The sequence below is a fragment of the Chenopodium quinoa genome, unplaced genomic scaffold (genome assembly GCF_001683475.1).
Source record: "Chenopodium quinoa cultivar QQ74 unplaced genomic scaffold, ASM168347v1, whole genome shotgun sequence".
Taxonomy (NCBI): Eukaryota; Viridiplantae; Streptophyta; class Magnoliopsida; order Caryophyllales; family Amaranthaceae; genus Chenopodium; species Chenopodium quinoa.
The window spans coordinates 2,957,467-2,971,700 of NW_018743021.1; the positions used below are offsets into that span (position 1 = coordinate 2,957,467).

General features: G+C 35.3%; 2 protein-coding genes across 2 annotated transcripts; both read left to right on the top strand.

Annotated features, from left to right (window-relative positions):
• The first annotated feature begins 1,278 nt into the window (after positions 1–1,278).
• On the top strand, positions 1,279–9,825 carry LOC110730307 (serine/threonine-protein kinase RIM15-like). The gene is made up of 16 exons (XM_021910099.1): positions 1,279–1,995; positions 2,085–2,146; positions 3,397–3,651; positions 3,805–4,350; positions 4,600–4,663; positions 4,739–4,801; positions 6,185–6,248; positions 6,333–6,426; positions 6,543–6,626; positions 6,735–6,824; positions 6,941–6,968; positions 7,409–7,942; positions 8,035–8,096; positions 8,285–8,394; positions 8,466–8,553; positions 8,665–9,825. Exons 1-16 carry the CDS (start codon positions 1,554–1,556, stop codon positions 8,980–8,982), a joined length of 2,904 nt encoding a protein of 967 aa, XP_021765791.1. The 5' UTR covers positions 1,279–1,553; the 3' UTR covers positions 8,983–9,825.
• An 800-nt stretch (positions 9,826–10,625) lies between these two features.
• LOC110730308 (transcription repressor OFP17-like) lies at positions 10,626–12,705 on the top strand. Its single transcript, XM_021910100.1, has 2 exons — positions 10,626–11,197; positions 11,276–12,705. The coding sequence occupies exons 1-2, from the start codon at positions 10,868–10,870 to the stop codon at positions 11,684–11,686; spliced, it is 741 nt and encodes a 246-aa protein (XP_021765792.1). The 5' UTR covers positions 10,626–10,867; the 3' UTR covers positions 11,687–12,705.
• Positions 12,706–14,234: the final 1,529 nt, after the last annotated feature.

Consider the following 14,234-nt stretch of genomic DNA (forward strand, 5'->3'; position numbering starts at 1 on the left):
GTTAGCAAAATTACAAAGCCTTCCTTCATCTTATAATTCTTATCTTGTACGATCATTTTATTTTAAATTAGTTGTCAAGTTATAGTCGGCAAGCCGCTTTGAATACAATAACAAATGAAATAGTAACAACAAATTAGTATGTTTTTGTGGTGATTTATCCCGTGTCAATAGTTGAGACTGTGAAGATGTCTGTAACAATTTTTAAAAATATTCAATTGTACTATTAATCTGTAAGAGCATGCTTAATGTTTAACAAATGAAGTGTGGTTTTTTAACAACTCGATCTACATTCATGTTTGTCTAATATTATAAATTAGGCTTAAATGTTAAAGTTGAGGTACTTTTGTCGGTTTTGTTGCATAACCAGGCTTTTTGTCCTTTTTAATCTGAATTATAAACCATCAAAACATATTGTAACTTATACTTCCTCCGTTTTATTTTAGATGCAACACACCCTTCAGCGCGGTAATTAAAAAGGGTGGGGTTTACATGATAATAAACTTTAAAATAGGATGAGTGGGTGTTAGGAGTGTAATTTAGTGGGCCATGTGCTTTGAATAAGGGATATAGTATAGTTTTTCCCTAAAATAACTTTCCTTTTATAGTGTGTTGCAAGTATTGTGACATTTTCTTTTTAGGGAATTCCTTTTTAGGGAAGTGTTGCAAGTAAAAGAAAACGGAGGAAGTATAAAGATTATGAACTATCTTCGCCTTCCGTGAATATGCTCTATTTGCACAACAACAAATTAATTCTCTAATCCACCGAGGTTGTCTATATAAGAGGATCCACTGTATAAAATTTAGTTGAAGTTTGTCTAGACGAGTTCTTACTTTGACATGTGTTTTAAGCTTTTATGTCTATCTTTCTCATTATAAAAGAGTATGAGACAAACTCAATTGGACAACTGTAAAAGAAATTTGGAGCAATGTTAGTGGAATAGAGGGAATAACTTCAAGTAGAAATGAATGAGATAAATCACAATAAATAATTGGCTTGATTTTGGGTATGATTATGACTTAAACCTAAAAACTCACACTAATCAACCTAATTATTGAAAACATAATTTTAACAAAAATTAGATTTGTTTTTTTTTTACAACCCGATTTAATCTATGTACGAAGATCACCTTCATCGACTCAGTCACAAAATGTATAATGGCCTAATAATTAATAAGGGTGTACATAGTAACATAGGTGTATATGTGTTCCCACGGCCCAACTCCAATTTCTCTTTTCTCTCCACTTTCAAAAGAAGAAAAAGAGAAGTAACCAAAAAAAAAAAAAAAACCCGAAAAATTCGAAATTTCACAAAAGTACTATGGCGGGAATATTACACATTTACACTTGCCACATCTCAATCAAAAAAACCTAAACTACTTCAACTTCTCATTTTTCATCACTCTTCCCGCTCTTCCACCTTTCTCTCTCCTCCATTTCCCCCCTTCTCTTTCTCTCTCTTCCATGGATCCTGCAAATCCTTAATCGTCAACTCAATTCCTTCCTAAACCCTAACTTCTTCAACTTCCTCATTCCAGATCCTTCCTCAAACCGCCATGAAAACTCAATTCTCGAGCTCAAACTCAAGCTCAAGCTCAGACATCGCAATTTGCAGAAACTACAATTACATTGAGAAGGCATGGCATTTGGTTTCCATTCTTCTATTACTCGGTCGTCCGGCTTCTCCGGAGGAACTTTCTGGAAGATGCTCGTTGTTCCGAACTACGCCGGAGTTCGTCCATTATCTATGCTCAATCCCTAATTCGCCGCTTAATTTGATTTCGAGGAACTTCGTTGGGCTGAAGATGTCGGTTTTTATTGCTTTTGGTGAGTTCTTCGCTCGTTCGATGCCGAAGATTGAGCTCCGAGTGTTTGGAGGAGAGAGATTATTCCGCGGTCGCAGTGATGTGGCGAGAATGTATTTCAGGAAGAGGAAGAAGTCAGAGAATGAAATTATGCCGATTATGAAAAAAAGAGCGGTTTTGAGATCTATTGATGGTGGTTTACTCGCTTCTTCTCTATTATCTTTCCATTTTTATTTCTGAATTTGTTTAAATTAATTTAATTGAAATTTTGATGAATTGCAGAAAATGTGATGGAAATGGCATGTTCGAGTTCAAATCAGAAGTTAGTAACCGCTTGTTGTGAGGTACTACTGGTTTTCTGAGACTTTTTCTATGTTTTTCTTTTGTTAGAATGTTAATAATTTGGTTAATATGCCACTTCTAGGGTTTCTAATTTAAATTAGGCTGTAACGTTAAGGTTTGAGACTGGATAATTGATATTATGTGAAACTGAATTGCACAATAAGTTTGATGACTTTGGTGTGCAATCTTAAGCAGACCTAGGCTTCATATTAGCTTGTATATGGAGAGGCTTGAGTTATTATTTGGAACTCTATTTCTATATGTTTCGTTTGTGGTGATTGGACACTCGGCTATAACTATGGTTGCTTAGAGCTAAGTTTGGACAATGATCCAATCAAATGCCCGTATGTGGATTTGTTTAGCGTATTTCTTCAATGATTAGTTAGCCTCGTAATCATGGCTGCTTATAGGATGGTTTATCCAAATGTAGCTTAAGGACATGTTTAGTTTGCTACATCCAAAAGTTCCAATTCTTAAGTTAGCATCTTAGATCAAGAGAGAGGGAGAGTGTTTGTTATAGTCTTGGTGCTGTAATGAATAGAGGATGTTTTATAATACTGACAATTATCAGGAGAGATCCCTAGGTGTGAACGTTAGCAATTGACAGACAAGATACAGTTTAGTTCTATTTCTTGTACATGAGGTAACTAGAATCACTGTGAAATAATAAAGTCCTAAGACCCTCGTGAGGTGTAAGTGTAAAATATCCGAGTGACCTTTTTCACCAATTGCAGGAATGTCACCTATTCGCATACAGGCATTTGATTGGTGGTTCCCTTGGGTCATTTCTCACTACTATAATCACGGAATTCTTCTCTAGAAAGGATAAAATTATTCTTTGTGTATTGATTGTAAGTGGATTTGACTGAATTGGTATGGTATGATTATTATTGTTAGCATACATGAATTTGGACACAAATTGGCAAATCAGATCCATACAAAATTACAAGTATACTTCACAAGCTCACGGCCTATTGTTTGGGGACAGTTTCCATTACTTCAATTTCTGTTTAACCTTTTTATGAGGGTGAATATAAACTTGAATAGCTAAACCAATCTTATGAAGTGACAAGTATCTGTCAGACCTTTGTTCCATTTTTTCCTATCTGGTCATTTTCCTTGGGCATTTAACACTTTCACTGAACTTGTAGAGTTGTCATCTTTGTTTTCTCCTTTCTTTTCGGTGCATAGACATCTATTTTATAATTTCTATTCCAACCTTTTTATGTCTTCAGCTAATCACCTGTTGCAGGGAATTGATTTACCAAGATATCATCCTAGTGTATCCTTTAATGCACCATCAATTATCAGATTTCCCAAAGAAGCTAATTCTGTAATCATCCCTGACATGGTTGCTACCACATCTATGATGAAATCCAGTATTAAACTGTTGGAATATCAGTTAAATATTGATGATCAGGAAAGTGGAAAAGGGCTAAATACATATGCGGTTAATGACATGGATACATGTGTAGCAATGGAGAAGGATAGTCACTATACCAACGAGGTATTATCAGATTTGCCTTGTTATTATAATAAAACGTTTAACGATGCTCTTTCTGAGAAAATGGCAGAACTTTCAGCCATTTTAAAAGGGCCTAATTATGACTTGACAGATATGGAGTGTAATACAAACACTGATGGTCCTTTACATGTACAGCCTAATCAGCATGATAAAAACTCATTGGTGAAGCCTATGCCTGCCATAAATACTGCTTATGACTTCAGTCACAGTAAGAAATGTGAAACAAAAATGCTGGACTTGAATGAGGAGCCATTGATGGATGATAATAGTCCTGAAGAAAAGGTTGAAAATATTATGCTTGGCTCCTGCACTGAGGTTTTTTCTTCTGTGGACAAATTACGAGAGCTAGATATGGAAATTGTTGATTTTAAAGAGGAGGTGGCAAATATCAAATTAGCAAGTCTGCCTTTGGTTTCTGCTGGTCCACAATCTAGTTCTCATAAGTCACCCACAAAATCTTTAATGCTGAAAGATGTTCCTCAGGTTGAGCTGACAGAGAAACTGCAAACTCCGTCCAAGTTAGTGCAACATAATAAAGTTGATATCATCCATAAAGAACAGAGAGGTCAAAAAGGTCAAAATCATCGGATAATAATGGCCATGATGGACAAATCCAAGCCTATTGCTAGGAACAATGCATCCATCCAAAAAAGATGTGATGACGTTCATAAGTCTTCCAAGGTAGGCATCTTTATGCATATTATGCTTGTAATATCGCTTTACATACTCCACTCAAGGCATTACCTTCCATATATTCATAGTATTCCAATACTGCATTTTCAAAGTTCTGGAATTTCTGGTTTGACATTTAGTTGACAGTGGGATATGGCAGCTGATGTGTTCATTTGTTGCACTTTCAAAGTTTTCTAAAGTGAATCTTATCCTGCTTCAAGTATTCAACTATCTTAGCAATTGATGGATTTGTTGTAGGATCAACAAAAGTTAAAATTTCCTGCGTTCAAGCCGTACACAGTAGAAGCAGAAGAAGGGTCAGGTAAGATAGTTGCTATGCTTGTGTATGGTTAAATGTACCATACATTCACTGATTCCCATTTTCTTCACTTTACAGGAGGTTATGGGACTGTATATAGAGCAAGAAGAAATAGCGATGGATCAGTATTTGCAATAAAATGTAAGGAAACATAAAAAATACATACGATTTGATATTGTTGTTAATAAAATGCTATACCTGTATTATTGTTATTTAAAAATGAATTCTTTTGTTTCAATTTCTCTGCAATAAAATATTTCTGTGATTTGCTGAAGAAGTCATTATTAAATTTATGTTGCTTATGCTAGGAAATCTTGTTCTCATCTTAAATGCCACATTGATAGTTTGATTATACAATCATATTGACAACTGCTTCTTGATGGTGCTGAAGTTTAAAAAAATTGATCGATTTATTCTCTGTGTTATTCATTTTGAATTATCTATTAAACTTGTGTCTTCAGAAATACAAAATTCTTGTCCATTTTTATCGGTTTCTATTTTGGAGATTGGATTTTTAATATGGAAACTACTGGAATTTATTACTTTCTCTTGTCTTTTTGTCATGGTTGTACATTAATTTCAATTTTAAACAAAGTAAAGAAATAAAGATGGCAGCAACAAGGGCTAGCCTTTCTGGTGATTGAACTTTCCTTTATACATAGCATAGTAAGATTCTTAGTTTGTGGAGTTTGTTCCTTCCATGAGTTAGTCCAGGATGCTTTTTTTTACTACCTCTGTTACATATTATTTGCAACGATTTGACATAAAGTAGAGACGAAAAATGTCTAATCGTTGCAAATAATGTGTAACGGAGGTAGTATTCAATATCTGTTTCAATACCTGGATGTTGCAGTCAATATACATTTTCATTATGCAGTGTTCTAGCAACACTAATATTTTTGGAGAACAGCAGTATACAGTCTGAATTGTTTTTTGTAAGTAAGCTATAGGTAAAGGCTGGACAATTTAGTGTTTGGAATGCATTGCTGGAAATCTCAGCTCACCAGTTATTTTCAGTGTATTAACTACAAGTATAAAGTTGTTTACAACAGACTTTCTCCAACATTAACAATCTCTTATGTATCCAGCTTTTGGTAGGGTTATTAGGCTGTATAACTGTTTGTAATTTATTAATCAAACCGGTGTAAATTTTGGTTGTTTTTATTGAAAAACATAATACAAGTGGATGTAATATTAAATAGGTACCCTATATAATCTTCAAAGGCAAAGGCTCTGGTAGTTTGAAATTGCAGAAATGAAACAATAGAACTTGAAGTAAAGTTTAATGTCAGGGCTAGTATTTACTATTTAGGGGGCATGCTTATAGTCATTGTAGTTGCTACTTGCTAGTATTACCAATTGCTGCTTCTTCTTTTGTAGAATTACTTTATTAATGTGTCTCCACTGCTGCACAAAATATTCAAAATAATATCCTACCTGATGCAAGGTGCTTTTTTTTTTCTTTTTTCTTTTTTCTTTTTTTTTTTTTTTTTTTTTTGTGTGTGTGTGTGTGTGGCAATGTAGGTCCTCATGAAAATGCTCATAAACACCATTTGAAGAATGAGCTTAGGATGCTTGAACGATTTGGGTATGTGCTGTCTAGACTCTGAAGCTAATTGCTGTGAGATGAATTCCTGTATGAAATAAAAATATTCGAGATCTTGTTTTTCAGGGGAAAGAATTATGTGATAAAATATGAATGTTCCCTAAAGAGCGACAGTTCTGATTGCTTTGTTCTTGAGCACGTTGAGCATGACAGGCCTGAAGTAAGTTAATTGTTTTTGCAATATTTTCCATAGCTTTGTATATTTGTATCTTAGATGTTTTTTATTTTAATTTTTTTTGTCTTTCTGACCCATGTACAATCTTGTTTCTACTGCAGGTTTTGAGAAAGGAGATAAATATATTTCAGCTTCAGCTGTATGGTTACTGCATGTTCAAGGCACTTGTTAGTCTTCATAAGCAGGTACACCATAATGCTGCCAACTAGATGTATATATTTGTAGAAGTTTATTTTAGCCTAGTGGTAGGATGTGGTTTCTTACAGAAATAAAGGGTAGTCATATGCTTGTAGGGAGTGTTTCACAGAGACATCAAGCCTGGAAACTTCCTGTTCTCACGCAAAACCCTGAAAGGGTATCTGATTGACTTCAATCTTGCTAAGGTGAGTACTGCAGCATATATAAATGCTTCCCAATGGGGCCTGCACCCCTCCATTTATCAGTCAATTGTTGTTTTTCATGTAAGCATTTGGTTTACCAATTTTCTTGTTAATTTCAGGATTTGAATCAGAAGCATGGGAATATAGGTGAGTTTTTCATCAGCTCTTTTTGTTTGATTTTTTATTTTAATTTTTTTACAGGTTCAGCAGCTCTTGATTCAAATCAACTTAGTTTCATTTTCTCCTGTTTTAATTCCCACTCTTAGTTAGCTGCTTATAATAATGAAAGTGATTGTATTAAAATTATAGAATTTGCTCTTTTTATATTGTTGGGAAAGATAAACAGATTAACTTTGAATGAGAAGTTTGCACAATCTAGCTGACTTTCTAAATTAAAGTTTTCACCGACTTGAAGTCTTAGCTTAATTTTAGATGCTTTGTCAACTTTGTTTGACAGCATAATTCTTAATCATGCCTTTTAACAGTGCTGTTGGTAGTTATTTCCAATTTATTTGGTATTTGTTAGTTGGGGTGACATTGAACACATAAGAGTAAATGTCTGAGCAAAGATCTTTTTGTCATGACAGAGAAATCACAACCTTGCAATGTGGCAGATAATCAACAATTTCCATCAGCACATTTTAATTCTACTTCCCCCAACAAACGAAAAAAGATTCTGGGCGGAAAATCCTCTGAACTGTTCAAGGCAGGGGCAGAAAGTGGCGCTAATCGTAGCCTGGAGACCAAGGCACTAAAGAAGAAGGATTTGGGCAAGTTTAAGGGTTTTGAAGATATAGGTCGTTGCACTTCGCTCACAAGTCAAGGTGCAGAGGGGTCTGGCATAACTTCTACAAGGGACATGACAAGCACTCGAGCTCCTTCAGCAGAGAGACAGAGGAAACCCCAGCCCCTTTTTAGTAAAGGTCGCAAGGAGCTGATCAGCCTAGCCCAGAAAGCAATGCAAGGCCCAAATCTTGGAGCAGCAAAAGCTCCAGCTTCTAATCGTAAAAGGGTGGCTGCTTCACCTGGGATCACAGATAGAAAATTCATTCATCCTACTCCAGCTCCAATTCACTCATCTGGCATTGCAATTCCGGGTGCTGGGTCACTGAAGAATAGAGGTTTGCTGCATAAAAAATTGTAAAGAGAGCTGTCCTTGTTTGCATGCTCTTATACGTGATGTGTAATCTTTTTTTTTTTTTTTTTTTTTCAGGAGAAGTTAAGCCTGTCAAAGATGGCCCATCAGCTGGAACAAAAGGGTTTCGTGCTCCGGAGGTGAGTTTTGTAAATGCCTTACTGTCTTCCTGTGGTTTCTTTTGCTTGTAGCTTTCTTGTTGTCAAAAACTTTTGGAATAGGGAAGATAAAAGGGTTTACATGTGAGAGGATCATTAGTCTATATTCTTCTATTATTGCATAAAAATCATTTACTTGATTGCATTCTTTGTCTTCCATATCTTTGCAGGTCTTGCTTCGGTCTGCGCACCAAGGTCCTAAGGTTGATGTTTGGTCAGCTGGTGTTACCTTACTTTACTTAATAAGTGGAAGAATGCCCTTCAACGGGGATCTAGAGCAGTAAGCATTTTTCACTCCTCATATTCAAGCATGTACTGCAGCCCTAAACTAAACTGTTTTAATAATTGTAGAAACATGAAAGACATTGTAAATATGAAGGGCAATGAAGAGCTATGGGAAGTGGCCAAGTTACACAACCGCGAAGCTTCTTTTCCAGCGGTAATTATTTTCATATACCTTTGAATTTTTTTTCCCTAATCTTTAAGATATTTTTTGGTTATTGTCTTCACTAAGCATATGAATGCTTAATACTATAATTGGATGTTGCAGGAACTTTTGGATATAAGATACTTACAATCAATAACTATTAAAGACTGGTTTATGACAAACACGAAGAGACAGGACCTCCTTAAGGTTATTCCTGATTCTCTTTTTGATCTACTTGACAAGTGCTTAACTGTGAATCCGAGGTTGAGAATCACAGCAGACGAAGCTCTTAATCATGAGTTCTTTGCGCCAGTTCAAGATGCCTTGCTTAAAAGAAGAACAATTAGACGGAGTCAAAATGAGGATTCTAACAGCAACTTGTTGCCTTTGTTATGTGAGCCTGTAAGACAAGAGAAGTTAAATGCTCCTGTAAAAGTTTGAAGATTCTTGTTGTAATGTTCGGTTGTATAGTAATCCATTTCCCTAAAAAGTTATATGGCTGACTGATTTATCATAGAAAGCGTACCTATTGGAGATATCCAAAGCCATATTAGGGAAACCATTTTTCTCATACATGCAGGAATTTTTATGTACGGAGTAACCTTAACAGGCTAGGATTATCGAAGGGATGGATTCAATCTGCCAAGAATGAGACTTGATCACACATTACCTCCTGAAACCGAGGGATGCCCTATCTATTTGGCCAGCCCTGATGCTCAATATATGCAGAACTTGGAGCTTTGGAAGAAGCACATTGGCGTCTCGTTTGGCATAAGGGTAATACACAAAGGAATTATGATGAGAAGTGTGTTTTGGTTGGAAGTATGTCAAGGTAATGCATCTTCATCACCATATAATTTGAATGAATATTTCTCATCAATTTTCACCTCAAATTAATGGTTAAGTGGTAATGAAAATTAATGGGGGATAAAACTCTTCACATTTGGTAATGGAGAATCATTGCTTTAATCTTTTACTCAGTGAAACTGTGAAACCAGCCAGTTAAAATGTGCAGTTGTCACTTGTCAGGTTTAGCTAGTTAGTGTTTATATTCAGGGATCTTACACAGTTCCACAATAGAGATGTTATGAACACAGTTGAATATGACTATTAGGAGTTGGATACTGGCTGAATCAGAACTTTAGTTTGTAAATTTCTGTATTGAAATATGATAGTTTACGTTAGGTATTTAGTTATTGTATAATGATGAAAGATGCAGTCCAGATTCTACAGCCTTCGTTGCAGTTGCTAAATTACTAACACCAGGCTCTATAGCAATCGTTGAAATTGCTAAATTATATGGAGTAATACATCAACATCCATAATTACTGTGTTCTCAAATTTTTGTGCAACTTCATATCTTATGTTGTTGATATGTACCATATGCAATCATGAGTTGTCCATACTTTGCTAACCATTTGCAAAAGGTTGCTCCTTAAATAGGAGGTTAGGAGGAAATATGGGTCTCTTTCAGGCTTACTAATTGATCCTTTACCCTGAGACGTATATGATTATTCATGTATCACATTGACTTTGCATTCTCCAATGGTCCTTCCACTGTCTGCACCATTCATCTTCAGACAGATAGTAGCCTTGGCAACTGAGTTTTAGCTTAGCTAAACGAATCAGGATCATGAAAAATATATAGTGGCCAATCAATTTCCTGAAAAAACATAAACTTGATCTACTAACGCCTTTATACTGTGCTTTGAACAAGAAATTTATACGAAGTACATGTTTTGCATATCTGGAGGATGGGAGGATACTCATGTTACGATGTTATGTTAAGTATAAAAAGTCACTGCAATACCATTGTTTTTTTTTTTAAAAAAAAATATTGATAATTTTATATTAGAATTCAGTTCTCTGTTTATGCTGTTTTAAAAAAAAAATTCTCTGTTTATGCCACGGTCAAACAGAGGATTTAATGACCAGTCAACTAGGACAGTAGGATGAGTGTTATTCCAAAAATTGTATAGTAGCAAGAAATATAGTTGTTACAGGTAGGTAGAAGCATATAGTATATGAAAAATTCTTAGTAGGCTGGTAATATGACAGTGACACCAAATTTTACTTCATGGGATCCCACTTTCCTCTAGCTTTTCTAGACGTGTGCCCCAGTATCATTAGCACCAATCCTTCAAATTTTAGAATAACCAGAGCATTGGAAATGCTCAACCACCAACTCTTAGCAACATCAAAAATCATCATATCCTTTCTTTCCTTTACCTAAAGTTCCATGTAGTACACCAATCCTCCAACAAAACGTCAGTCGCTAATCGAAGGCCAACTTCTCTCTTAAGCAGTTAAGCTCAATCATTAAGAAATGGGACTAAAAACATTGTTTCACTTCAAAGCCAAGGTGATTGAGCCCTGTAGTAAACTTTTGTCCATCTTCAAACATAAAAGTCATGATATTCCTTCGAGGAGTCCTACGTTCCGTTTGCCAGCCACACGACGGACTAAACCCAAAAAAGTCAGAACCAAAACAGTCAGGTTTAGGAAACCCTTCTCCATTAAGTCCTTCAGCTTCCCTCGTTGTCGCCCCAAGAAGAAACTTCGGGTGAGGAAAAGCCGGTCTTCACTCTCCTCTAAGTTCAGAAAAACCTTTCGTCGAAAGAAGCATGCCAAACCATACAAGAAACCTGTTCAAAAGGTACGCATTGCTGAGTACCTAACTGTTCTTTTCTCCCTTAGAAAGGCTAAAGACTTAGACACTGATAGCTGCGATCAGGTGATGGTCATGGGTGATGTAACGAGTGTGAGTCCGTCATCAGGAGGAAGAGGAGGGCACGCGAAAGAGCCTTTCCCATCACCTATAACACCGGGGTATGTACATGTCAGAATAAGCGACGATGATGACAGCAGCAGCAAGAAAGAGAGCAGTTCCGATGATTTTGTAGATGTACAAGATGTAAGCAAAGACTTTGAGAATTATTTAGTCGAGATGATCGTCGAAGAAGGGAAGGTGAAGGATTTGATGGATGTTGAGGAGCTTCTCTATTGTTGGAGGAATCTTAAAAGCCCTGTGTTCATTGATTTGGTATGTAGGTTTTATGGAGAATTATGCAGAGACCTGTTTTCTCCTTCAGAAGAAGAGACTCAGAGTCAACTAACAATTACTTCATCGAGTGATAACATCTAGTGTTATTCTTTTCTAATTCAACCTTTTTTTTTTTTTGATGTCTTTCTACTCTTTTGCAAGTAAGAATTCTTTGAAGGTACATTGTTGTTACATGTGCAGTTTAACACATTTGTAATCTGTGGAAACAAACATTATAGATTTCCTCCTTTTTTTAGCAATGAAACACAAATTTGGTTCATATACTTCCTCTATTTTCGATAGGTTGTACAAAAACGTGTCATTATATTGTCATTTACTATCTTGCAGGCCTTTTCTCATCTTTTATTGAAACTGTTAAATTTCGGGAAAACTCCTCTATTAGAATGATTTCCATTGATCAATATTTATAGGGTTACAATCAGAAACCTAATCATATTAGGTAACTATAAGATATGTACATATATAAAAAATAATCTTATACAAAATATATCCTAAACCTAGGATGAGAATATTCTATGGATATTCTCTATCACACCCCCACAGTCAGAGCGGGAGAAAATCGGATGCTCAGACTGGATCTGAATCACGCATCGAACGGTAAGAATAATATAGTAACCCATGATCAAAAGAGAAGTAGTAGACGTGTGATGGTGATGACGATGAGAAGCAACAACCACGACCTACATATAGTAGAGATATGCGCTTTTAGGCCGAAGGAGAAGAGTCACGCATATACTTGGGCCAAGTTGCAGATCCAGAGAAGAATAAGTTAACGGATCAAACCATCATCGGGGAGAAGACACTACACTACTACGTGAAATCACAGTTGAAGAAAAACAAAAAAAATTGCGCAAGAAAAGATTAAATCCCACCGCTTGAAATTAATCAATTCTCAAAAGAGAAACCAGGTAGCAAGAATTAATACTCCACAAAGATTCCAAGTGCTGCAACAATTAAAAGAGCTAGCTTGATAGCAAAAGAGATGTGCAAAAGTTGACCTTATTGTGATATACCACCACCAAAACAAAATCTATGCGATTATGTGTAAAAAAAAAAAAAAAAAAAAAAAAAAAAAAAAAAAAAAAAAAAAAAAAAAAAAACCAATGAGGCAATGTAAGAATCATTGTTGGTCATGGGGAGGTGGAAATAGAGTGTGGCACATGGAGTAGGTTGGCAGATGTGGTTACTACTAGTAGTGGGAGGCGGTAGTGTATGCGATTGCCAACAATGATGAAGGAGGCTTTCGCAATTGCTACTGTTGGTAGGAGGCGCAAGGTTATATAAAGATTCTAAAAAAAACTTTGAGAAAAGAGAAAAAAAAATCTATATGTGTGTTTGGAGAAGCATAAAAAACTTTGTATATCCCGCCGGTGGGTTTAATTTTCTAACCCACCGGCAGGGTGAGAATTTTTGTATATGATTCCAAGATCTAACCTAAGCTGTGATACCATGTGAGATAATATCAACTCCTCTATTAGAGAGATTTCCATTGATCAATATTTATAGGGTTACAATCAGAAACCTAATCATATTAGGTAACTATAAGATATATACATATATCAAAGATAATCTTATACAAAATATATCCTAAACCTAGGATAAGAATATTCTATGGATATTCTCTATCAGAAACATTGACATATTAGGATGTTATAAAGTCGTGAAACATCCAAGCGATTGTTAATTTTGTCATTTACTATCCAGGCCACAAAAATGTGGTAAAATTTAATGGACAACTTAACGACTATTAATTCTAGATAGAAAGAGTGCTATGATTTTTATCACTCTGCAAAGTGCAAACACGCTCACTAGATTTTCGGGATGGACTGCACCAAAGGTTACTAGCATTGTAATAATGGTCTGGTTCTGAAGAAAGGCTTACCAAAAAAAGGTTGATGGCTTTGAATAATTGTTTCAAACTAACTAGTCGATCCTTGTATGTTGTCTTTGTATACAAGTAAAGGCCCCAAGAAACAACCAATAAATAAGGGAATAAGAGTAATAGGACAATTTTGTATGAGATGCATGACTCATGTCAATGGGAGCCTCTTTCCTTGCCCCATGGCCCTTGATATGGTTTTTTTATTTTTATTTTTATTTTTCCTTTCTCATGAAATACACAAGAAAACTGGAAGCCGCCTGGAAGGGATGTCAAAAATTATCTAATCTGTTTGACCCAACTTGAAATATTGGTGAATGGTGATCTTATTCAAAATTTTGGATGTTCAATTTGGTTTTTAATTTTAATTTTAAAATTTTTTTAATGGATATCACGTAAAAATATAGGTTTTGGAGAGCTTGTGGTAAATTAATCATACTAGTATTTGTATTAGACAATTTATACATTCATGATAACAATATATTTACCAAGTACAAACAAAGATGCTTGGCATTTTTGAACCCATAACCTTTACAGCTTTGCTTATAACTATATAGCTTCTTGATGATTGAATATATTCTAATATGTATGCATTGTTAAACCATTTTTTATAGATCTTTTTTTCCAAGTCGCATATGATGAACAGGCAAAGAGCTAATGTTTGTGAAGAATTGGTCAAGATATAATTTAAGCTCGGGCTTACCTCGTATTTTTTTTTATTGTAGGACGGAAGTGAGCCATGTTTGGTAA